Source organism: Sander vitreus, unplaced genomic scaffold, assembly GCF_031162955.1.
Source record: "Sander vitreus isolate 19-12246 unplaced genomic scaffold, sanVit1 ctg290_1, whole genome shotgun sequence".
Taxonomy (NCBI): domain Eukaryota; kingdom Metazoa; phylum Chordata; class Actinopteri; order Perciformes; family Percidae; genus Sander; species Sander vitreus.
The window spans coordinates 13036-40000 of NW_027595446.1; the positions used below are offsets into that span (position 1 = coordinate 13036).

General features: G+C 40.0%; 1 protein-coding gene across 1 annotated transcript in view; it reads left to right on the forward strand.

Moving 5' to 3' along the window:
• Nucleotides 1-1676: 1676 nt before the first annotated feature.
• Nucleotides 1677-26965, forward strand: part of LOC144513583 (latent-transforming growth factor beta-binding protein 1-like) — a gene marked incomplete at its 3' end in the record, with an annotated part of 106011 nt that continues 80722 nt past the window's right edge. Inside the window, exons 1-2 of the mRNA XM_078244696.1 lie at nucleotides 1677-1995; nucleotides 23196-23341. Of these exons, the coding sequence (XP_078100822.1) occupies nucleotides 1703-1995; nucleotides 23196-23341 (439 nt within the window). The remainder of the gene's footprint in view (nucleotides 1996-23195; nucleotides 23342-26965) is intronic.

Consider the following 26965-nt stretch of genomic DNA (forward strand, 5'->3'; position numbering starts at 1 on the left):
CTGACATTCACCCTGTCAAAGCTCAGCTCCATCTCCTTCAGTATCATACTGCTGCCAACTGTCGAACTTTTGGCTTGAAACCTCTACTTTCCATCACTGTCCCACGCCAACAAGACAGATACAGAATGTAGCTCCTATTCTTTGACTTTAATAAACAGCTTTGGCCATTACACAGCAGTACAAGCCACCTGTCTCCACATTGAGAGAGGGGCTGTGCACAATTAAGGCATGTGGTGCAGCTGTGCTAACTTTATTTCTTGTTTTAATCTTCTGATGTGGCATTGTGATCTTACAGTAGCCCTATTAACCGCAGTGATTTGTTGCACAGCAAACAGGTAAACTGCTGCACACAGACCAAATGTAATTCCACTGGAAAATCAATCATTTATTTTTCTGGTGTGTCAAGTGGATTATTACAGGGAGGTTTGCTCCTTTATATAATAATATTGGAAATAGTGACATTACTGTAAGCCTGCAACCTATCTAATCACTTAGATAATCAAAAAATAAAGCAACAGATAGTAGGCCTAGTGTTTTATTGTAATAAGGCTATAAGTTACTATACTGTATTTGCCTCAGTTCAAAGATCTGTGGTTTCTTGCCCATAGAATTTCAGTGTTTCTTGAACCATAAAATTAACGCAAACAAATGTCAAGAAATGTCAAGAAACAAAAGAACGTTGTCTGCCTACGGCAGTGCATTTGGGTATATACATATATACAGTATTTGGGGTGTTGTATTATTGTCTTTTAGGAATTTACAGTGTTTCATGGAGGTGAACTTTTTCCCCATAACAATAAATAAAGAAAAGAAAAGTGTTCTTCTCTCTAGTGGTATATGGCCATTTACATTCAGATTGAGAATACAATGGAGGTGAATCAAAGCATTAAAAAATGACATTCATGAAATTCATCAGCAACATCTCTTTCCAGAAACAGTGCCCTTGTTACTCTGGACAATCAACTTCCTCAAAACACATCTTACAGTTTTCATTGGAATGACTTTCTGCTGAAGAAATAATCCCATGACAGTGTGGTCTGTGGAAACCACTCCACCCATTCCCAAATCCCAAACCTCATTGGACAAGGGCTCCTCCTCCTCGAATATCCCGATTTAACCACTGATTTTGAACAATATAGTCACGACTGCAATTGGACCCAATATATCATAAATAATGTTGACTAGTTAGAAACCAAAAAAGAGCCAAAAAAAGACAGAGGGTGGGGGGCCGGGATATCTAATTTGTGGCTGCTACGTTTAACTCACTTTTTGTTAAGGAAGTGCCAATATACACATAGGACACGAGCATAACACATCTCTCTAACCCAATGCTTCAGTTGGGGTGTTTGGTCCACAACAGATCAATTTATGACTTTATTACCAGCCTACACCAACTGAGTCAAATGGCAAACGCTGTTTGAACCACACCAGTTAGATGTGAAAGCACCTCTAAAGATCTCAGCTACAGTGCATAAACCAATGAGATGCAATGAGCATTAGTGTGCATTTAAAATCATGAAACTTCAAGTTCAATTTATCTTTTTTTTAATCTTATCTATTTCACTGTTTTGTATCTCTTATTGTCATTACTCATGTTTATTCTCCATCTGTTTCTCCTTCCTCTCTTTTCTTTTCTTCTCTCTCTGCTCTGTCTGGGTTTTGTGTTGCAGCCAACTGCATCCCTCAATGCCAGAATGGAGGAATGTGCCTCAGGCCTCAGCTCTGTGTCTGCAAGCCTGGCTCAAAGGGGAAGGCATGCGAGCAGAAGACGATGCCCACACACCCCTTCCCAGCACTGCCTGGGAATGGGCACACCACTGCTAACTCAAATGGACACACTAATGGACACAATGTGGTGCCCCAGCGACCCATACCTCAGCAAGTTTCTCCCAATGGTTATGCCTCTGCCCCCGCGCCATCTAACAACATGGCCCAGATGAAATTAAGTGTCAGGCCGGCCCCCCAGTTTGTACGACCACATTACATCCAACAACAGTAAGTACCATGCTTACATTCCACCTTTTATTTATTCAGAAAACAAAGCAGCTGAGCTCTGTGCTGTCTTCCACCAACTTCAAATTCATAGTTTCACTAATTGACTCTGGAAGAAGTTCACTAGAACCATTGTCTGTCTTCCACTGCTGAGCTGCACCTACATTCTGCTGCTGATAACCTTTCAGTAACTCCACTGGAGCAGTTGGAGGGTTCGGAGTCTTGCTCAGGGGCATGGCATGGTAGAGTGATAGATTACCTGTTTGAACGCAACATAGAGAAACTGGGTTAATTACCCACAACTACAGAAAGATCTAATTAAATTCAAATTAAAGAAAACCAAGAAAACCCTACATTTAATAGAATAATAATAAGAAACTGTATTCTTGGTCACATAAAAATCATACAGTACAATGTAGTGAAATTCAATCTCTGCATTTAACCCATCCTGAGAATTCGTAGCAGTGGACAGCTACATACAGCGCCCAGGGAGCAAGTTGGCGTTCAGGGACTTGCTCAAAGACACTTTGACATGTGGCGAATATAATCATAAAATCATGAAATTTGCAGGCCACTGATTTGTTTGTACCCATGTAGCAATCTTTGGGAATTAGGGTTATTTATAAGTTAACACCACAGAATTTTTTCTTTAAACACGGATCTCTCACTGTGAAGGTTTTGTTATTGTAATTTGCCCGGACAGTATACTCTCTTTATCACCAACCATGAGTGTAATAATAGGTTGAATTTCTCCCGGCACTTTCATAAGTACAGTGTAAATGCCACCAACTCCTGCTGTGGTTAACTGTGGGTTTGTTTTGCCTGTCACTACTGCAGACAACTGGACAATGTGCAGTTGCATCACACAGTACAAATGGCCCCAATGGCTTGACTGGTCCAATCGGTGGATGTAGACTCAAAATATATTTCTGCTTTTCAGCTCAGTGTTACAGCAACACAAATCACAGCACAATTAAAGTCCAGTTAAAGTTGACACAGATCACACCAGACTGCTGATATTGATCAATGATATTTAGAATGTTAATACATTTTATGTGCTTTGATTTACATGCACTTTGAAAAACGTGAAGGGGAGTTTTTTATGCACAGGCAAAAGTAATTGCTACCAGATCTGTGTCCTCGAAAGCTGCTCTCAGAAGGGATATGTCACTCACTAGTAGCTATTCTCTTATTGGTTTTAGCAACAGAGCTGTTTTGTCATCTGATAGGATATAAGAAAGGGCACTAACCACCAGGTAAGGAACATTTCATCAGATCAGTAAGTGTACACAAGTATCGTATAAGTAAGTATAGTGAATAGATTTTTTATGTATCCCATTTTTATCACAAATCTGTCGAAAATATAACTAATTTTGTCTTTTACTTATAATATATTCCTCTATCTGTTTCTGATTTGCAGAATTCCCTATGCCCTTGGGTAAATATTAAAAACCATATTGCACTGAATTAGTAATTTATGCAAATGTTTGTTTTCTTATTATTTTAACAATCCAAAACAATGACAAATAGGCTACTGTCTAGAATATTCTTCAGAATAACCTCAAAGGTACTGTGTGCTCAAAAATGCTCAAAAGAAATATGCTGAAAGCATAATATGACAAACTCAAGCCCATCAAGCAATAGTCTATATTGACGACGTTTCATTTATAGGATTGTTTATTTGCTGCCGGAAATTCCGCCGGATGTCCCTCATTTTTGGCCGGATGTCTGTCCCCTTCCTCTGTCTCTCTGTTGGCGTTCTAACCTCTGGTGGATTTGTGAGGACTATGGTTAACTCCTCAGATCTCTGCAGGGTAAATCCAGACAGTTAGCTAGACTATCTGTCCAATCTGAGTTTTCTGTTGCACGACTAAAACTACTTTTGAACATACACGTTCCACCAAAACAAGTTCCTTCCTGAGACTATTTAGCAGAGGCACCGTGGCTCCGTCCGGAGCTTAGCACCGCCCAAGACAATTACTGTGATTGGTTTAAAGAAATGCCAATAAACCAGAGCATGTTTTTCTCCTATGAATGTAGCCAGACCTTCCTCCGCACACTAATCGAGCAGCAACATATGGCCATATTGACCTGAATGGATCATTACTTAGTAATACTAACACAATGCAGTGTCCCACTTTACACTTGTACTTCTTACTTCTTTGTACTTCTTACACTTCTTACATATCAGTTGTTTCACTACAGTCAGCAATGCATATCATGCTGTCCCCCGCGCTGCACTGGGTCATTTTAAAACCCATCATGGTCCACCGAATTCCCTCAGCAGAAACTAAAACTTTTTAAACCTGTTGTGAGGACATCTAAAAAGTGGACCAGTGAAGCTGTGGCAGATCTTTGGGCATGTTTGGACTGCACAGAGTAGGATGTTTTCAGGACTGCTACCAACAGTCTGGATGAGTACACAGAGGTTGTGATATCATACATTATAGCTTCTGTAAGGACAGCTGTGTACTATCACGTACCACGGTGAGGTACAACAATGACAAGCCCTGGTTCACAGCCAAACTCAGACAGCTAAGGTTGCTGAAGTAAGAGGTGTTTAGGAGTGGGGACAGGGACTGGTTTAAAGAGTCAAAGTACATGTTTAGCAAGGCAGTGAGAAAAGACTGTTCTCTGATAAACTCCAACAACCGTTTTCAGCCAGTTACTCTGCTTCATTTTGGAAGTGCCCAAGACACATCACCAACTACAAACCAAAGCCCCCCCCACTCTATCCAACCACCTGCACCTGGCAAACAACCTCAACAACTTCTACTGTCGTTTTGAATGTCAATGCAGTCCTGATACCATCCCCAGTGACTCCATTCATCAGCTCCAGCCCCACCTCCCACGCCCCAGCGGGGGCCAGATACTGACTGAACCCAGAGTCCCCCCCCCCACCACCACAACAACAACCCTCTCCATCCAGTAGACCCATTTCGGCTGCCTGTACCCTGGGTGATAAATTGATTTAGCAAATAATTTGAATTTATTTTTCAGGATGATGTTTGTTGCGCTCCCATAGTTCATAGTAACGTAATAGTAACTAGCGGGCGGCTGGCTAGTTAGCTAGCAGCATGTTTCATGCTACACTGGTTAACATTTCAAAAACATTTGCCGAACAAAGTTGTCACCTATTTATCGATAGCAAAGTGCTTTCCTATGCTGTGACAGGAGTGTATGGATAAGACATTACGTTATTAAATTGTACTTATTTAGCCGCTCACTAGTTAACTATAGTTGGAAAACCACAACACCAGCATAGCTACTGTGGTTACTGTCATTACCACGGCAACCCATGCACACAGATTAGTGATGTCTGGGCTATAGAAATAATTTCTATGTCTAGACACACAAATCCCATCTGATCACTTGCAAATAACAGTATGATTAGATCTTTGTTTATTTACTTTTGTTAATCATTGTTATTGTTGAAATAAAAACAAACCTTATTTTAATAATTATTTTGTCTTTTCTAGAAAGAACAAAAATTGTATATTCCATATTCTGCATCACAATCCCCCCGGAAAGACCTAAAGGGTGTGTTTTGGGAGATGGATTACTGGGCTTCCTTATTTACCCTGCTGCTCCATGAAAATATAGAAGAATGGGTGATTGCATTTCATGACATTACAGAAACTATTAATTATGGTATACGTTCTGACATTAATATCAGTTCATCAGAGTAGAAGACTGGATTGGGATTCTGCGGGTCCCACGGGACCCAACACAAATCTTGCTGGAGCGGGCGGTTTTAAGGGGGGCCTGCTGCTGGGAGCGAGCTGTCCAAAAATAGACAGCGGGTCCCGGGATTTAGGAGCTCTGCTCCTGATCAGTGCTGTAACCGACTTAGCTTGGCCTAACTTGGTTTGATTAGAAAATCAGCAACGCACACGATGCACCCAGTTAAACACCAGCCAAACGCTTTATTATCACTCCTCTACTCCCTCTCTCTCACTTCTTTCCCGGGGGACTGTGCTCCGCCTCTTTAATCAACAGGGACTTTAACATGAAATCTGTTAGTGTTAAAAGACCTGGACAAAACAAACAGCCAACAACATGTTCTAAAATAAGTGAAATAAATAAATGAATACAATGACACTTTGCCTGTAGAATGACTAATTATTGCACTTGAATGTAATTTTGCACTAGAACGTAACTTTGCTACTTAATACCGACAGATATGCATATTTATTAATACTACACTGTAAAATAACTAAAAGAAGACATTGTGCGGGCGGGACCCAACACACAAGTTGTGGGAACAGGCAGGAGCAGAACACACACACTGCAGGAGCGGGCGGTAATGGTCAGAAATCCACCGGGAGCGGGCAGGAGCGGGATTAAAAAAACAGTCCTGTGCAGGGCTCTAGATCAGCGTGCATGAAGCAATGACAGGTGACCTGCAGATTATTAAAGAGAAAGTCTGTCATGGTTCTTTCACACTGTAAGAGCCCCTCAGTCAGCCAGGCAGCCAGCGGCTTACCCACAACAAAGCACTGACATACTCCGCACAAATATTCTCCCTTTCCTTCCCTGGAGTCCTCCAGCCTATGTTGCGATGTTGCTAATACATGAGAGTGCTCTGGTGAGGTTCAGTGGGTTCATTACGTTAGACCGGAGTATGTCAGCTCTTACGGGGAAGAAGACTTGGACGACTCGAGTGTAGAGGTCGGCGGTGGATTGTGATTGTGGCCAGAGCAGTGAAGGCCGAGACTGAACAGATTTACACACACACACACACACACACACACACACACACACACACACACACACACACACACACACACACACACACACACACACACACACACACACACACCCTCAACCTTTACTCACTGATCTGTTTATGTAGAAATGAGTCAAACCTCCGCTCTGATATTTAAGACTAACAGGCTCTTGTAACCATTCCTTGGATTCTCTCCAAACTCTTCTCTTATTTTTTTTCATTTAATGGCTCAGTCATTGCCAACGCACACGCTCATGCTGGATATTTTGTTGAGACTGGAATGAGATCTTATGTTTATAACTTCTCTTTTGCTGTCACTATTCTCACAGCTCAGGTTTGTAGCTCTTTGTTGTTGTCAAATTTAGGACTTAGCCTCTATACAATTAGTTGTTGATCTGGTACCATGACAATTTGTGTTCTAAAGAGACGTGCCAGGTGGGCATTGTGAGTGCATTGAGTGGTAAAATAAACTTACACAATTAGTGCCTTATTTTCAGAAACATTTTTTTGCTGTAATAATTTCATCACACCACTTCCCTTGTCCATGTTACGTGCAGTACTTTTTCTTGGTGAGTGGAGTTTGCCACTTTCAAAGAAGAAAGCTCTGATAAAACCAGTGTACACTAGCTGTTGACAGCAAATGGTTGAGCGGTGGTGCATTTACTGTAAAGTAGCAGCTAATTTGTTAGGTGGACATAAACTACTCTGGATAAATGCTAATGTTGCTCCTTGTCTGCTGGTTGTGTTACACTCAAAAAAATAACTCTTTGAATGAACATAAAAAAATCATGGAAAGGATTTCCACATGATTAACTTGCTTTATTTCAGCATTATGCAATTCTGTTATTCCAATTTAATGTACTTACGTTGGGTCAACTTAATTTATTAAGGTTGATTCAACTTATTTACTATGGTTGGGCACAGCTTAATTTAATAGTGTCAGCCCAACTAATTTGCTTAATTTGCATTCAACTTAATTAAATATAGTTGAATCCAACTTACTTTACAGTAGTACAATTATAGTAGTTAATAAAGTTGATCCAATCTATGCAATTTAAGTTACAAAAGTGCTTAATACTCAAAGAAAGCCATTTAATCACGTGGAAATCCTTTCCATGATTTAATTACATTAATTCAAAGAATAGCTTTTGATTGTTAATAAATTAAAACCTTTTTAACAAACTAATGGTGGAAACAACACACAACAAATGAGAAAAGGTGCAATCAAATTGTATTTCCAAAATTATAATGCACAGTGCAGTTGCTTGTTGATAACACAAGGAAATATATCTCAAGTCTGTTATGAGAATACAGGGAAATGGGCCCTCTCACTCGCATCCCACTTAATCTACTCTTAACATTTGCACTTTGTACATCTTACACCTGTGGTTTTATGTGATGGTGAACTCACACAGAAGTTAATAAAAAATATTTACCAAAGTTAGAACATTTTTAACATATAACATTTTATATATATATATATATATATATATTTTTTTTTTACATTGAAATGTCGCTAGGGACATTGTTTTAAACAAGTTTCAACAATGGCTACAGTATGGTTGTCATCAAGGGTAAAAACAAGACAAATGGAGATCTTACAATCAAGTTTAACTCCCGAAATATGTAAATGTTTAAACTTAAAAAATGTAAAACATAGGTTAGTCTTAATTTTGTTATGAGAAACTGAAAAAATAATTCAGCATACAGCTTTTCTTAAGTGCCAATAGACTGGAGCTTGCATCAAAGAGAAACATTTTTAATAAAAACAGAGCACAAAAAACCCCCCAGATGAGCTGAACACTGATATACTGGGAAATGGGGCCCTGTCTTTATACTCCCATTCCTCCTAAAGATTTGCACTTACTAACACCTGTAGTTTAATGTGCTGGTGTACCTAAACAACAAAACAGAAGGTACAAGTTTTCTTATTGTTTTTTAGCCACTAGTGGACGGTCTTGGGCACTGTTTTTAGGATAGAATTCAGGATAGAAAATTCCAAATACAACAAAGTAAATAAATAAAGCATCAGTAAATTTGCTCAACTCTGAGAACTATAACTACTTTTAAATCTTGTTTTGGATTGCACAGGGTCTTTAAGGACTGATTATAGGTCAGGCTCCATGAAGCTATCGCTAAAAAAAAGGTGTTGGTATAGTTTTCCTCAGGTTAGAATGATGGTGTAGCTTTTGCTATGGCAATGTTTCTTAACGGGAAAGCAGTGTTTTGAGAACTTGTCCTTTGTTCGATAGTTTGTTTCCATCCAATTCCATAATGATCTTCTGCAAAACCTCAAAAGTGTACTTGAGCTCCTGGGGGTAGCTCAGGTTTAGCGCGTAGACAAGACCCAGCATCATCACCACAGCAAAAGCTACACTGCCCAACTCACTCATCACTTCCACCCCCTCCAGGACAATCCCAACATCCGCGGGGTCATCGCCAGGCTCTGCACCTTCTTGTCGAATGACAAAGATTCCAAATACTGTCTCCGCTATGGCCATTTGACTGCTTTCATCGACATCCTTTGACAAAAAAAAATGAACAAGGACAAAGATTTTTTTACTGATGTGCATTACATGCATATTTATAGCACACAATCTTTACAGTATTACTGTAAAACAGCGATCACTAACTTAATCCATATTCATAATATAATAATGCAAATGTAATCAAATAACCAATTGACATTAAAATTGTTTCACTGAGTCGGTGAAATACAAAACAACTAAGCCATACCACGGGCCTGTCTGTTATAATCATGAGTTCAGTGTTAGTTATTCCATTCCAATAAAGGTATATTGTCTTATTAAAAGAAAAAGGAGTCAAAGTATGGTGTGTGTGTGTGTGTGTGTGTGTGTGTGTGTGTGTGTGTGTTGTCTGAGAGAAAGACGAGGAGAGAGGCTCCCAAACCGGCCCGGTTGTTTCCAAAAAGATCAGTAATAAGTTACTTTACCTCAAACAGGCATTTGATACACTGTTTTTGTTCATGTATAGAAGAATTACATGATGAAAAAAAACAGGCCAAAGAATTTTTATGTGGTAGTGAGTTTTTATTTAAGTCGCCTAATCATTTTCCTTTCACAAACTCACTTAACCATAAATGTAATTGCGAAACATCCATCATTATCCAATTATTTCCTGTCTCCGTCTGAGAAAGGTGAGGACTTCCCAAAAGTCGGTGTGTTTATACCCTCCCCCCTTATTTAAGTGACCCTCCACAACTGCAAGTGACTTGATTTGGAGTGACAATTGGTAGTAAAGTTGTAGCAGGTAGGGGGCGGTTTGGGATTGCACTACAGTATGGTGCGTGTCACTAAGTGAGTGAGAGAAGAAGATAGTTTTAATGGCCTTATCTTAACCTAATTTTAAATCTAATGGGGACACACAGGAAACCCCATCCACTCCAACTCTGATAATCTCCATAGTGAACACATACATTAACATACCAGGTATTGCTTCACCAGCTTCTCTGGATCTTCATTAAGGTACACGCAGAGACCTTTGAGGATGCGTTCTCTTCTGACTTCAGTAGCGTCAGTCTTAATATGAAGATCAGAGAAAAAAAACAAAACATTATGAACACCATTTCAACAAACCAGCAGTGTAGGTTTACACACTTAAGAACTAAATTCACAGGAAGTCACAACATAAAAGTGTTTGCTAGTATTGTATACAGCTTGGATGTATGTTAATCCCTTTGAGATAGTCTATTTAAAAGTTATTTAAGACAAATCTTTGTTATTTTAAATCATTACATTTTTAAATTATTTTATCATTAACTACTTTGTGTTTTCCTTTAATCATGTCAAGCTTCAAATGAATGTATCTTAACCTAGGTAACCTACCTGAAGATGTCACCTAAGACATAATTTTGCCTGAAATGTGTGAAAAACAGACCATTCCACTTTACATCCTTTAAGTTTTATGATAATCACAGTGGCCAATGTGGTAAGAATACCTGCCATCTCCATTTAAGACAGGACGATAAAAGGGACCGCTTTTGAGTGCTTTATGTCAGATGTGTATACAGTGCCAATGCTTTTTCTGTGCTTCAAAACTGCTTTCCAACAGATTCCACAGTTTTATGTTTCAGAGCAGATTTTTCAGGATTAAATAATGCCCCTCACTCTTAACCATTGACCCCTAATGGGGGAACAGATGTGGTGCTCAAAGTCATTTCTACAATGACCAAGTTTTAAGTGATTTTTGTCACTTTTACATTGGTATCATACCTGGGTTATGGGTGCCATGATGGTCTTGATTTTTCTCCCTTGAACTCCACCTTTCTTGGCATACATCAGGTACTTCATCAGGTTTGCAGAGTGAACATCAAGCTCAGAGAAGAACTTTGACTGCAAATGGATCATTGTGATTCTCTTGAACTCTGCACTCACCTACAAAAAACATAACAAAAAAGATAGCCAAAACTCCGTTACCTTTTTGGTACACATTTGAAATAGCAGTTCTATCTGTTCAAGAAATGTAAATGCATAATACATGTATTTATCTAAATATTGGTTTCCTTTGTCAGAAGGCCAGCAAAGGCTGCTATTGCTTGCCTTCAGTAAATCCTCATCAGTTTGAGTAACCTCAGATTCTGTCAACATGTATTGTGACACATCCAGTGCAGTCATTCACTTACCTCACGCACATTGAAGAGAGTTGGCCACCTCGTTTTGAAATCAGCTATCATGGGGGCCTCCGCAACTACCTCTTGCCTTCTGAGTGCAAAGGTCTTGTCCATCATTGCCGCCAACTTGTGCTCATTGTGTCTCTTATTTACTTCTGAGAGGAGTGCCACTCTTATCTCTTCTAGTGTCTCTGCTGTTTCACCAGCCGGATAGGTGGGGCAGTAATTCACTTCGGCTTTTTTTGGCTTCTTTACACCATATGCTGGACTGCATTTGCTCTCAGGTTTGTGTGTTAAGGCATTCACAGTAACTTCTGGGCATCCAAGCCGTCGGGAGTTTTGTTCGGTAGTTAGCAAGTTTATACTTCAGGCTTGTCTTCCATTCGCCATACCCAGTCACTGAACCTGGCTCTTTTAAACATGGATGTGTAGTTACCAGAGCTGCTGCTACCTCATCAAACTCCCTGTCAGAGAGGTACACTTTGCACTTGACGATCGTTTCAGCTAAGCCATCAAGAATAGCAGATTTAAGTTTAGTATCAGGATTCAACAAAGCTCCAGTTTCTTTAAAAGCAGCATTGGCCCTGTCCAGCTGTAGCTGAGTATCATAAGCAAACCGGGCCATGGGGAAGACAATGGGCCAAGCAGTGGATCTCGAGGAGGTGGACTCAGGAGAAGACAATATGTCTGTATCAAATGAGCTACCAGCAGATGAAAGGGATGAGGAGTCATTCAGAGTTGGTGAGGTGGCAGCAGGGGACGGGGTGCCAGCAGGCTGGGCAGGTGCAACCGAGTTAAAGATGACCTTGATGGAGCTTTTGTCCTGGATGTCTGACATTGAGACCAAGTTGGTGAATTCATTCCCAAACTCAACATCCATGAATTGAAGCCTGAAGTCCCCATCTACTCCACATTGTCTCTTAATTTCCTGTATGAGTTCGATGACAGTCTCTGGCATACCATCTGGAAGGATCGATCTCTGGGAATCGTTTTCTCCAAGAATGATTCTGAGTTTCACTGGAGCAGCCATTTCACGACCGCCTGAATGAGGATAGAGAAAATTAAGTTTAAACAAGGGTAATCTGATTTTAAAACACCAATGAGTACAAAAGTAGGGAATGCCATGCCGATTAAATGCCGGCTATGAAAAAAACCTGAAATAAATGAGAGAACTGTGATTTCCAAACTTATTCCCAAATGGTTTCACTTCCATTTTGCATTCAAATGAATGGACCGTGATTATCAAAGCAGATCAAAGCAACAAGACCAGGGCAGCACTACCACTACCAGTTGGTGAACAAAGACAAAAACGACGAGGAGAAGGAGAGAGTAGAAAATAAGACGAGGAGGAGAATGATTTGAAGAAAGGTGCTGCTGTATGTGACTCTGTGCCATCCCTCTGCTGTTGCTTTGGTCTGAATCTGTACCAATTATTCTCCATTCATTTGAATATATGAAATCAAAATAAAGAGCTGGGAAGTAAATGTGGCATTATGAAGTCACACTTCCCTGAAATAAGAGAGTCCATTGAGATCCATTCAATATTAAAGAAAACAAACCTTATGTTTATGTATCTTTTTAATGTCACCAGAGGTCCAACAAAGTAGTCTGCCAAAGGGTAGTCATCGGCCAGTTCACCAAGTTCAATCAGAACAGTTTCTCTGGTAGGATGTACACTCAGCTCAAACACTCTGAAATGTTCCCTGTACCACCCAGAAAGACTTCTCACCATGAAACACAATCTCTCCTGAACAACAACAATCTGAACAATCTCTCCAAAGTCAGGGAGTCCACTTGTAGAACCATGAGCAACTATCATTCCATTTCTGAAATGTACACCTTTGCTTGACATACACTTGGAAAGGTGAACTTCAGTCATACCAGGGAAGGTCTTTTCAATAGTCTGAGCTATTTCTTGTTTCAAAAAATCCAGAGGGACTGTTGAGACGTTTGTAACCTCTAGGGATGTTTCTTCAAAACTGGATGATCTCAAGTGATATGAAAGCATGAGCTGATGCTTAGTGGCTAGCGAGAGGGGCACATTTTAAAGCAATTGGTGTGTCGCACAATCTGCTTAAAAAACAGTGTTTGGCCTCAAAACGCATTGTCCAGAGGCACACAAGAGGCCCAAACATCATTATCAGTTGAGGATAGTGCTCCAAATAATTATGTTTTGGGAGCAGTTGCACACCAGGGAAGAGTTCTTGGTACTTTTGTCTGTGCTCAGAAATTTTGCCCTCAAGATAGGCAATTGACTCATCTGTGTGTGTTGGAGCAACCACAAGCTCTACAATGTCTTTTAAGTCCAACAGTATTTGCCATGCCATTTCACCCTCAGGCACCAGGTGCCCAATTATGAATGGGAGTAGTTTTATTAGAGCCCAATTTTCATGGGCGTTTCCACCTATTGTTGCCCTAGTTGAAAAGGTGTGTGGGATCACATGTGGCCTATTTGTCTTGTCGGCCCACTTGTAAGGGAATTGCAGGATGGATTTGTTGAGGGTTTGAAGACTAAAATACTTCTTGGATATAAGCAATGCCAAACACCTTGCAAGCTCCACTGGCACTATGCCCTCAAACAGATCATGCATAATATCTGGAGGATAGCCTGTGTGTACGCTGAAGTGGGCAAGCGTTTTGGTGATAACACAATGTCTTTTCACCCCATAACAGCTTGTACCATTCTCCTGAGCTGAGGTCACATGAGAGTCATGGAGTTCTTTTGTCCTAAGGGTGAATGCACCTGATTTTACCTCTTTTGTTTGGATGTCTGTTTTTGTTCCTGTGCAAAATCGGCAGATATACCCACTAGAAAAGCTCTCATTAAAACTGTTAATGACAGTTAAAATACTGTGAGCCCCCAAGTTATCTGCTGCAACAACCTGAATCGTACCTTTAACAAATCTGCCAAGTAATGGAATGAAAACTCCGTCTTGCTCCAGAGTTTTCATGTCTTGAAGAAGAGGATGTAAGACACGGTCATAACCATACTTATTTACATCATCAGTTTTACACAACAATGCCAAGTAAATTGATGATAGTGATGAATATGAGCCTGGAGGCAAATTACTCAGAATCCAGTAGATTCCACAAAGCTTATGTTTCCTGCGAGAAGTACCCAGAGGATTGCAAACCTCAAAATCATCTATGTATAAACGTAACAATATCCTCATCTCATCCCCTGACAGAAAAATGTTTTGCTGGAAGTGTGAACCATCCTGAGGAGATTTGTAAGTGTGGTGTTCACCACTCACCATTTTACTCTGCTGTGCTCTGTGGTTTTCATCTACCCTGTCCACAACATCTTTCTTAAAGAGTTGCTGCAAAGACTTCAGTACAGGAACATACTGAAAACTTCTGTTTTCTTTGGCGTCAAGAACATATTCAATGGGTTCTACAACATTAAAGCTTTCTTGATAATACTTGTTGCGGAGATAAGAAGCTTAGGGGACCCCCCTTCTCTATGGTTTAAGCAATGGATTAGAAGTGCAGAGAGCAGTTGCTACTTCTATTACCGCGGACCTATTAGTTGTGGGACTATGTTTCTGAAATACCCCTTCAAGAATGTCAATGGAGAGGGGTAATGTTGCTGAACTTAAGTAGTGCAGTTCCTCTAAGAACTCATCAGTTTTTTTGCCTGGGACATGTGCAAAATGCTCTAACTTGAGCAACGCTGCTGCAAAATTATTCTCAATTACTTCAGGCAAGTTATTGGTTACATCTACATCACTATTTGAACATGCACTGTCTGCTTCAACTGCAGAGTCATCTTGATTGCCTGCATCTTCCTCAGGATTATAAGAGGATTCTTGTGAAACTCAAGTGTTTCTAACTACGTCTGGCTTGAAATCTTTCAATGTATGTTGACTGTGTTTCCTGTTCTTGTGAGAGTGAAATGTTCCGTATACATTTGTTTGAAAATTACAACCCCCAAACATACAAGGAACAGTTTCATTACTCTTCAAATGAGTGCCAATGTGTGAAAAATAATCCTTCTCTGTAGGAAGATCACTACAAGTGCACAAATGACAACTATATGTTGACAATTCCTGTAGCTCCTGGGTGTTTTGTTTAGGATGGACTCTACTTAAATGAATGTGCAAAGCATTCCATGTCTTAAAAGTACATGGGCAGTTTATGTGTGGGCATGGGTAACGTTGCATATGTCGGTGCTGAAGTCTAAAATGTTTTAGTAGGTCATATCTACCAGATAGAGATAGACTACACGCCTTACACTAACACCCCCACCCCAATAGAAAAAAAAAATCTAAACAAACTGGGCAAATACAAGTTTTAGCTGGACCCTAGCATCATAAGCATGTCAACATTGGAATCAGTCAGTAAGACAAATTCACTGTTTTAGGCCAAAAATATTCAGGTCTGGCAAAACTTACAAATAACCATTGAAATCACAAACTTCATGATGGCTGATGACCCCCTTCACCAGTACTCATGTGGTTGGATAGCAGACAAGTGACGTTCTGAAAGAGATCCGATACATTTACAACCATTAAAATATTTAATTTACAACCATTAAAATATGTATGTATCTGTACATGTATTCAAAAATGTTGGTATAGGTCTCTTGATTGCAGCATGATAATGACCACTGCACACTAGAGCAAAACTAGTCAACGAAATGTTGTCTTTCATAGTTCATCTGTAACGTAGGCATATCGTGTTGTTTTTATGATATATTAGGGCATATAAATGTTAATTTGCAGTTTAATACGTTGCTTATACAAAGACATTTTATTTCAACATATTTCAGTCGATTTCTACTCATCTCAGTATAGCATTATAGTTTGGTAAAAGCTGTTCATTCATTCACACACAGACGCGATTCATAAAACAGTATTTTTGCGGTTTGCATACACTATTCCATATCGCGATTAGAACAAAGCACTTAATAATAAAAAAACTTAGTATTCAGTTGCTCCTCCAAATTAGTTTAAACCAGCACTTCGGAGGTACATTTCCCAGGATTATTCCTCACAGCCTCGCAAGACGACGTAAAGTACTGTAATCTGATTAAACTTGTTGTGTTTATCGAGTTGATGTGGGGGATGCATGGATCGCCTCAGATCATTTGCATTTGAATAGCGCGCACTCTCTGTGGGCATGGTCACATTAAAAGATAATAAGCTATAATGAGCTGAAATGAGAACGACTGACATCTCTCTCTTTTCATACAGATTACATAAACAGAGAATATGTGTTTTCGTTATGAAACAGATAATTTAAAAGTACACACTTAAATGATTATAAAGATATATTGCTCATGCCTGGGTGAATAGTATTTGCTGAGTTTTGTTAAAGTTTAGAGACGTGCTCCAAAAAAAAAGTTCACGGTGACGGAGAGCCAGAAAGCACACCCTGTCCTCCACGCCCTACTTCCTCCTTGCAGGTGTTGCATATTGCAAACTTGTTATCTTTTGCACACACGCTGAAGAATTTCCAAACAGCTGACATGTTGCAGGTTAATTCACGAGGTTCCTACATGCGAGAATAGCGCGACACACGGCGGAAAAGTTGAGAGAAAGGAAAAAGAGACTGTGCTGTTGCGTCCGTGTGCGGGTGCGTCCTTGAGAACTGTAACTCCTATAACTTCTGTTGTCAGTTAATTGTAGTGTTGACCGGCATGAAATTGGCATATGTCAGACTGACCGGCCAGTCGCCGGTCATGGCCGAGCACGTGAAAACCGGCCCATTCCGGTCACCAGCCGGTCTATCGGTGCATCTCTAAGTTTTAAAGCGTTTTAGGCCAAACAACATAAAATAATGTGTTGGACACCTACAAGCATATGGCAGGCAAAACGTGGTGCAAATGGTAGAGAAACACCTTGATTAACTGCGTGCCAACTATCGTCACGTTAGCTAACATGAATATGCCAGCATGACATTAACGGCCTGAGTACAAAAATAACAAACATGCATGACCAAATATTGCTGAAAATGATGGGCATGATGGTCTGCTGATGACTTTATACACATCGTTTTCTTTGTATTTAGATGGATGAAAACAGATTTTCCAAATGAACTCCAGGCACGCCAGGCAAGTTCTTCATGTGATAATGTTGTTATTTTCCTGGGCATGCGGTTTGTCATCTCCCGTGATCTCGCTAGTCCATCTTCGGTGCAAATCAGTCTGACTATATTGAATCACGTTATCTCAACATGACTGAATTTAACAAATGTTAATTGGTTGAATTTCATGCTTATCCTACATGATTTTATCACGTTCACCTTTGAAACATGAAATTATTTTGTTAAAATTACACGTTACGCTTTTTTTTAATGTAATGACAGCTAATTTCCTTTTTTTGAGTGTAGGAGGCAATTCTTTGCCGTTATAGTTTTTCCTTGTCAGTCTTATGTTGTGCTTTCAGATTTTTTGCTAGCAAACAAATCTATTTGAGTTAGTCCACACAGTTTTTGCAACCCCTGTATTTTTACATCCCTGTTTACTTGCTAGCAATTGTCTTGTCCCCTGCCCCCTGCCAGTGGAACAGTATGAAAGCATTGCTTGTTGCACGTGCATGAGAGAAATCAAAACTGGGACCCACTCATAAAAACATTGCTCCACAGCGCTACTTGCGTTCAAAACTGTAACAAGGTACCTTAAATGCAGCTTTTAAGGTTTAAGAGAAAACGTCTTTAACAAATATGGTGTAATCAGTATCCCATGTGAAGTGTTGAACAACTTTTTTATCATGTAGCACAATGAATGAAAATGGATGAATCCCTCTAGGCTACAGACCTGTACACAGTGGCAATAAAAAAAACATGCTGCCTTTGCCTCCATGACATGCCATGTGTTGCATGCACCCTGTTAACTAATAATCCTAAAAATATGTCCAGAAGGTTTTACCAGAGGATGGTTTTATGACTATGTAGTAGTAATAAACATCTTACACACAATAGTACACATAAACACATAAGTGGATAACATAAAGGAGAGTGGCATGCCCTATACATAGTTGCATAACCTAAACAGAATATCTATTCAAGGCATTACAGGTTATAGCAGAGCTATTTACAAGGCTATCATTTTCTGTTTATTTATACCATGGCAGGGGGCCTATCATATGAATGAGATGAAAATATGCCCAGTTAACTCTTCCTCCATGTTTATCATCTCCTTTCTGTGGCACTGCTCTCTCCTATCACAGAAATAGTGCACTATGTAGTGTGTTTGTCATTTTGTAGTGGAGTTACTATAACATACCCACAATGCACAGCTAATTTACGATGTACCCTACCGTACGTGTTTTCCCGGCGGAAAAGAAGAAGCAGAAGGACTTGTTTGGTCATTCCCTGTATAGTTCACTATTTAATAAACACTATATAGGGAATAGTGAGGGAACAGTTTCTAACACAGTGTCCTTTATTGGACAACCCTGAATGGGAAATTTTTGCGCTTTTTATTTGATTTAATTAGACAGTGGTAGTGATAGACATGCAGTAAAGGGCTGCAGGTCAGAATCAAACCCAGGTCGCTGCCATGGACTCAGCCTACACACTCTACCAGGTGAGCTAGAGGTCGCCCCATGTTAAATCTTTGATACAGATATGTTTTGTGTAAAGTTTTGGAGACCTCTTGGCCGTATCTTTTGAAGTCATCATCAAGAGGACACTGATAAGAAATTGCATAATCTAAAGATTGTCACGAAGTCGTGGCAATTTAGGGAAAGTGCGAGGAACTTGTTGTTTTTGAAAGGATTATTATTTTTCTGCTGCACAATCACATTTTTGAGGGGCTTGGGATGTTCAAAAACTCACAAAAACTGGCACACATGTCAGACCTGGCGAAAACTGCAAAGTTCTGCATTGACTAGGCTCTGGCGTGGCCAGCAGGCGCTGTAGCGCCCCCTAAGACACACCAGGGTTCAGATAAAGTTCCTTTGGAAGGAAGTCAGCCCAATGTGACAAACAAATCATCCGATTTACATGACGTTTTCATTGTGTGGTCTACACATAATATACAGCATCATGACATATAATTAGTGTGTTCTTTAGTGCCACACAGTGGACAGAGGAAATGTAGTGGCAACCGACATCCCGCTATAGCCCTGATGTGCTGGGAGGAGGGGGCGTTTATCGCTGCTTGCAGCTTTCATTTTATTTGTATTTCCTATGTAGTTTTTGCAAACAATAGGCATAGCTGTGCTTTGAGCTTGTTTCTAACATCAGGATGCTAATATGCTCATAATGACAATGTTAAATCATAGGTTCATAGTTAAGTACCCGTATGCACATTGAAACAGGACTTGCTTGCTGTAATCATTCCTCATCATACCTGCCATATGTGTGATTGTAATGCATTGATTGGGGACAAAATGCTCAGTCCTGTTTCTGCACAAATACATTTGGAAATGTATCTCTATTAATTAGGGCTGTCAAACGATTAATTTTTTCTTAATCGCGATTAATCGCTGAATTTCTATAGTTAATCGCGATTAATCGCATGTTTTATCACATGATTAAAATTCTATTATTTTGCATTTCAGAACTGTTTTTAAGTACATATTAACAATGGAAAGCAATTCTTACCAGTGTTGTTATGGGTTGGTGTGTTTTATTTTATTTTGGTAGTCTGTTTCTGTTCTGTACTTTGCTCAGTTTCCTGTTTTATTTTGATAGTTTGGTTTTCTGTCTTGTCTAGTCTGGTTTTCCTTCATGTCTTGTGTTTTCCTGCCTTTTTTGATTGTTCTGCCCAGCCCTAATGTGTTTCACCTGTTTCCCAGCCCTTGTGTCACCTGTCTTGTGTTACCTCATTACCCTGTGTATTTAGTCTTTGTGTTCATCTTGTCCTGTGTCAGATCATTGTGTGTGTTTCGTCTCCATTTTGTTTTCCTGAGTGTTAGTCTTGGTGTTCCTGTGTTTCTATTTTTGACTTGGACTTTATTTTGGATTACCTTTTTGCCTGCCTTTTCCAGGACTCCTTTGGTTTTGTATGTTTTATTAAATCATCAAATGATCCTCTGCTTCTGTTTCTGCATTTTGGGTCCGCCATTCACCAACCCTCCCCAACAAGTGTATCTTGATTGGGAATCAAATGAATGCAAAGAAAGTTGCTTCATCAACTTGACTTTAAGATCTGTATTTGTTTGTTTATTTACTGTAAACAAAAGAAAAATGTGTGAGTCATCATTATTGCACAATTCAGAACATGCCAACCGTAGTACTTCTTTAAGACCCGAGTCCTCTACAATGCTGACAGGTCTGCAGTTAGTTGCCACCCATTTTGCAAGAGCTGTAGTAATTTTTGGGGATTTGGTTTCATCCACAGGTCGGTGAGTAGTAGTACTCTCCAAAATAGTGCTTTGCCTAAGCCCACTATCAACCTGAGTCACGTTAACTGTACTATGCTTAGCTCGTAGATGGTAGCTCAAGCTTGCTTCCGTGATATTTTAATTCGGCTTTACACAATGTGCATATTGCTTTCGTCTACTGAGCCGTCCGGGAGTTTTGGAAAATAAAAGGCACCATTCAGAATTGTGTTTTCTGCTGTGTTTCTCCATCATGCCTGCAGCAGCAGAATGGACAGACGAGGAGGTGGAGTTATTGCTCCAAACAATGCACACACAGCACACACACACACGGCACACACATACACACACACACACACACACACGTGCGTTTTTACCTTTAAGACGGGAACGCGACAGTGGAGCGTTTTTAAGATTTCCACTCTGGAGGGTGGTTTCACTTTTTTGCGTCTTTGAGCCCCAAAAATGCTGTCACTGTCTAAATGAAAGGCACATCTGATAAAATATTTTGTTGTTTTCACCCACGAGCATATTATTCCCATTTTGATACATTGTTAACAGCACAGAATCCCCTGCATTCCTGTCAGTAGCTACTAGCTATATAGCTAGTAGCTATATAGAGATAACTCTATATAAGTTTATTTGACCTAATTGAGAAAATACAGGATGTAAACAGTATACCTCCAAGCAGACTGCGGGCATTCACCATTTCTTTTTATATTCGGTGATGTAGAGGACGCCTGGTACTACCTCAGTAACAGCTGACCAAACACAGATGAGTACACATACATATATTCATGCTGACTTTTATGTTTAACACAAGCCAATGCCAGAATCTAATGGCTCAAATAGACTTACAATGTTTGCTATGCACACAAAAGTAATACACAAACAGTCCCGTCTGGAAATATGTCAAGCTTTAACTGTTAACAGCCATATCTGACTGTGTTGGTGACTTTAGCTTCCCTCCCATAGATGGTGGACCTGAAAAAGTTCCTCCAGATGACTGGGACTAATAATAACTAATAACCCTGCATCCCTGCCATGTAGAACACCACCAATCAATGCCAGTGTAGTCTTTACAAAGTGTTGTCCAATGTCTAAAACAGGTCATACCTGTTGTGATTAAACTTCACAAGGGGTTACGGTCCTGGAGAAGGGTGAGACATAAGTCACACAAATGGAAATACAGTGCATACTTTCTCAATTCATTGAGTTGCACACACTCGCAAGGTAAAAACAATACCAGCGTCACTGTCGCTGGTATTGTTGCTGACAATCAGCTTCATGTTCAAAGAAAGTTTTTGTATTACATCTGCACTGCAGTCCATACAGTAAAGTAAGTAGTAGTAAAAATTTAATTAAACTAGCATCTACAATAAGGTTTTTGTTGGAGTTTGTGTTATTCTAAGATTTAAATTTTTACTGTTAATGTTTATCGATTGCAACTATTAGTTATCGGCCTCCTTGATTACTATTAACCGGTATCGGCCATGAAAAATATGTATCGGTCGATCCCTATTGAAGAATTACACATGCTTACTTAGGACTTGATGTGGAGCTTGTCTGAAAATTCTCTGTGTGTATGGCACAATATTTATTGGTCAGTAGTGGCAAGTTGATAAATGTCTGCCCTGTATGTTTCTGAAATGTCTGTGTCTGTGGTTTTCAAAAAACATCATTGAAGGTATTGATGAGGCCCAGGCTGATAAGAAGGGCGGTAAAAGGAAGTGGAGGTTGATGTCACTGTTCTTAAAAAAAACTAGAACAATTTCAGAACACGAGGAAGTGTTGTTATTTCAGAGTATTGATCCAAGGACAGTGCAATAATTTCAGTTCCTAAATATATGTATTTTGTGAAAAAGCTTAGATTTTTTATATATATAGCATGAGCCGACTCAGTAATTGGCGAACTACAGACAGATGCTGATGTGCTGCTCTCTATGGGTTGGCTGCAGCACAGTCACTGCTGTGAAATAGAAAAACACCTACTCTAATACATCACGTTTTTGGCTGTCAAAACTAAAGCGATAATAACCAGTTAATGGAAATTCCTTTTAACACCACTAATTGTTTTGACGCGCAATAAACATAGTTTGTGAAATCAGGAAGCGATGCAGCAGTATTGTTGTGGATGGTTATCAGAAACAAAGCTCCTTGAGCAGAAATGGATAAAGAAAATGGTCTTTTGAATGGCACCAGACTAAAGTTATCTGCATGTACTGTTGATGTGAACCGAGTTACCACCAGAGTATGTCTAGTCTCAAACACCACTTGCTGGCCAAGCATACGGCATTCGCCAAAGTTACGCCAAGCTGGAAAATATATCATGTTCTCATACTGTATGTGACCATCTTTTGTTGCTTGATGGGCTTGAGTTTGCCACATTCTGCTTTCAGCATATTTTTGGAGCATACGGTACCTTTGGGATTAATCACGAGTTAACTATGGACGATCATGCAATTAATGCCGCTTAAATATTTTAATCAATTGACAGCCCTAGTTCCCATTTAAATTAAAAAAATGTTTAATACATATTCTATATGACAACTTTCTCTCCCTCTCCCTCCAGGATCCGGCCCATGCACCCAGGTCAGAGCCAGCAGTATGTTATAAAGCCCAAATACTACCACACACACACCACACACACACAGACGCATGTCCAGTCCCAACCTGAGAGGCCCATCCCCCTAACAGTGGCACACAACCCCATCCATGGTGAGTAAATCAGCCTGCAGATCATCTTTTACCTTGTAGGCGCTGTATAAAATGATGTTTGGAATAGGGTTTTGAATGCATTGTCCTAATGTCTCTGTGGTCTAAAAATCAACCTTCTGAGATCTGATGCTGAGAGGTCCATCACGTTACAAGGCTTTCACTCTGGTTAATACTAACGCATACATGAAAGGGAGTCTTCCTGATTGGACTTTCCATAAGCTTCATATTTGGAAAAGTTGTGTTAAGTCTGAGATATTACCAGCCCCAACCGATGCTGTCTCAAGTACTACATTTTAATAATAATAATAATTTACATTTCACAAAACTCAAAGACACTTTACTGAATTAAGTGTACACACAACACACATTTTCAAAGACTACAAGTTTGAAAATGAATCAAATCTAGGGAGAAAGAAGTTAGAAAGTGAGTCTACCAGACCTCTGTCTGAGGCTACATTAGCAGCTGCTAGCATAACACACCTGAATCTTAGACCAGACTGTTGTTGGTCGAGTTGCATTGTGGGAAATGTAGATACCAGGTTTTGACAAGAAAGAAGAATGTGTGGAATAAAAAATGATATCTCTGGTTCTGCTGCATCAATTTGGATCCTTTTTTAAACTGTCCATCGTGAGTCTGACAGTGCTATGTGAGTGCATTGATAACTCCACGGAGTAGTCTTTTAAGAACATATGATTCTGTTTGGTAATATTTACTAAATATAACCACATAATCAACAAACATGAAAGAATAACATCAGAAAATGTGGATGGAATTTCAAAATGTATTATCTGTTCTGTTTAATAGACAAACGTTGTTTCTGGTGAGAAAACCTGTGAATCCAAAAGAAACTTATTTATCCCAGGAAGTAATCATTTTGAAACCACAGGGGAAAACTTCAACCTTAATACTGTATATACACATACACACATGCCACACACAAAGCACATGAAAAAATATGGAGCTTGCAATTGGGCAGTAACAGGATTTGTTCAAATTGCAGCTCCAGCGGTAATGGCATAAAGACTTAAGCATTGCCTGCTGCTTGGGGCTGTCGAAAATGAGTTATTAGTCTCATTTTCTAAGGGGCAATTTCAGACAAAGGCAGAGTGTGAGAGTTAGGATAGAATAGATGGAATAAAATAACTGTGTCATCTGGGGGAGAACCCCCCAATTTGCTGAAACAACAAGGGCCTGGATGGATGAAGAAAGGAGGAAGGCTGTGGAGAGGGGAGCCTCTGAATACCTGTTATCTGCTCCCATTAAAGTCTCTCTGCTACTCAACAGCCTTCCCACAGAAGACACATTATCTTCAATTTACAGTTTAAAGAGGAGCCCAGTGCTACATGGCTGCTGACACACAAAGGCATGGATAGACCACTGCCAGAGACTTTCAGTTTGTTACTTGACTGTGCATTCAATGGATTTATAGACACCATTTTCCCCCACACCTTCAGCTATGCAAGGCTTAGGTTCCTATGGTGGGTGCCATTGGCTTGTGGTATTTACATTTTTATGAGACACATTTTATTTTTGAGCTGCACAAACCATTTAGAGAAAATCGTTTTTGGACCAACTCTGGCTGGCAGTCAAACTCTTATAGATCTGACAGTTGAGCAACAGCTATAATTCACCAGCTCGTGGTTGGTTATTGTGGCTTGTCATAAATTCAAGGCCGAACTCCAATGTCAGACTCGCCAGTATGCATCTATGAATAAGTCAATATTTTTCAAAGAATCTGTAGACTGCAGTGTAAGCAGTTGTGCCCCTGGCCACAGCCAGACAGACCGACTTGGGGATATTAAAGGGGAGGTCAGCAGACAGATCAGTGTTGATGCTTGCTTTGCAGCGCTGTAGACTCAGGCGGACGCAGACATGGCCACAGTGACCCAGACCCAGTTTCAAAATAACCTCCTCAGCACAGTTTAATTCCAACTAGCAGTTTATAAATGCCAGAGAAATGGCCAGATATCAAAGGTAGGGAAATGGGATGCAAACACATATAGAGAGGTAGGCTTCAAAGTAAACTTAAGTTATCTGTAGTAAAATATACAGTATATGAGAATAGAGTTCAGTAGCATTGTATCAACTCTGAATCTAATGTAACGCCTTCTTATTGAATCCAAAACCTTTCAAATCCCTTATTGAATCCATTTAGGTTCAGTTTCAGTGTTAGTAAGTGACAAGCCTTCTAATACGTAAGCTACTTGAATCACTGATACTATAATGAAGTCTAACTGAGAGATTCCAGCTGCTAAAATTGATGAGGGACGCAGATCATTTCACTAGAGAGGATATGCTAAAAGACAGTGTCACAGAGGGGTGGTTCTTTAACCAAACAAATCCGGTCTTTTGCCAGGCACAGACACCGACGTTCAGATCATTTGTAGCCAAATTTTGGCCTTCTGGCAAGTTGCATATGGCATAAACTAGTGCGAAAGAAAGAAAAAAGCATCATATCAATAAGGTCTTCATCTGCAAGATAGTTAAGCAAGAGTAATAAAAGAGTCACAGCACCTGCAAGGCTGTCATTACATATACATATTCTGGAAATAAAGGTTATGCCACACATGTTGCATATGCTTCAATTAAGTATAGCGAGGATGTCATCCTGATATCTGCAGACAGCTGGGTGGCTAAAGTGACTGAACAATGTAAAGTTTGCACACTGTTCACCTTTCAAGATAATATCAGCAAACACAAACTGAGAGCGCAAATCCTCGCCATCGAGTCATTTTTCAGTCTGTGGCTTTCCTTTTTGCGTTAAACCCCCCCCCCCGAAATGCCAAATGATATGTGTGCCAGTGCACCCAATGCCCCCATGACCCTCCAATTGTACCCATTCAGTTAACCTAAACACCTTTTTAACCTTTGTTAAACAGAGCAATGTGAGCTGTCATTTCAATCACAAGATAGCATTAAAGATCAACTGGTGAATTCCTGACAATTTGGTTCTGTGGACACTGCAACAATTTTAAAAAATCAAAGTAGAGTTATACATCTGTGTGTGTGTGTGTGTGTGTGTGTGTGTGTGTGTGTGTCTATGTGTCTATGTGTCAGTCTGTCTGTGTGTCTGATGAGGTTGGAGCCCAACAGGACATCTGTCATGTACTTCACAACAACTGTCAATCCGGGCTCACTGATTGCAAATTTGCATATCTACAATTAGCACTTAAGGCCCTCTGAGCCTAAATTATTGGAAATAGCTGGTTTTCTGCCAACATGCAGTCAGTGCCACACTTGCCGCTACTGTAAAAGTAGCAGTCGAGTTTGCTCTTCTAAAACAGGAAGCTTGCAGCCTTTCTTTCAGCCCTGTCTCACGCGACAGACAGCCTGTCAGCAACTGGCTTTGGTGCCACATCTGGGAAAGTTATTCCCCGTCTCCCCTCAACTATTCCTCAGGTCTCCCACACTGCCAAAACACCCTCAGACAAATGGCTGTCTTGGCCCTGACTGAAGGTTTGGGCAGAGACGATTACATCGACCAAATAAGAGTGCCGTGATGGTGTGCAATCAGAGAATGGATTTCTGGCACAACTTCAGCTAGTGCTACGTTCTAGGACACCAGCAACACTTACAATTTACAACTTGTTTTCTGTACAAATGTTGCATTGACCTCTCATGAT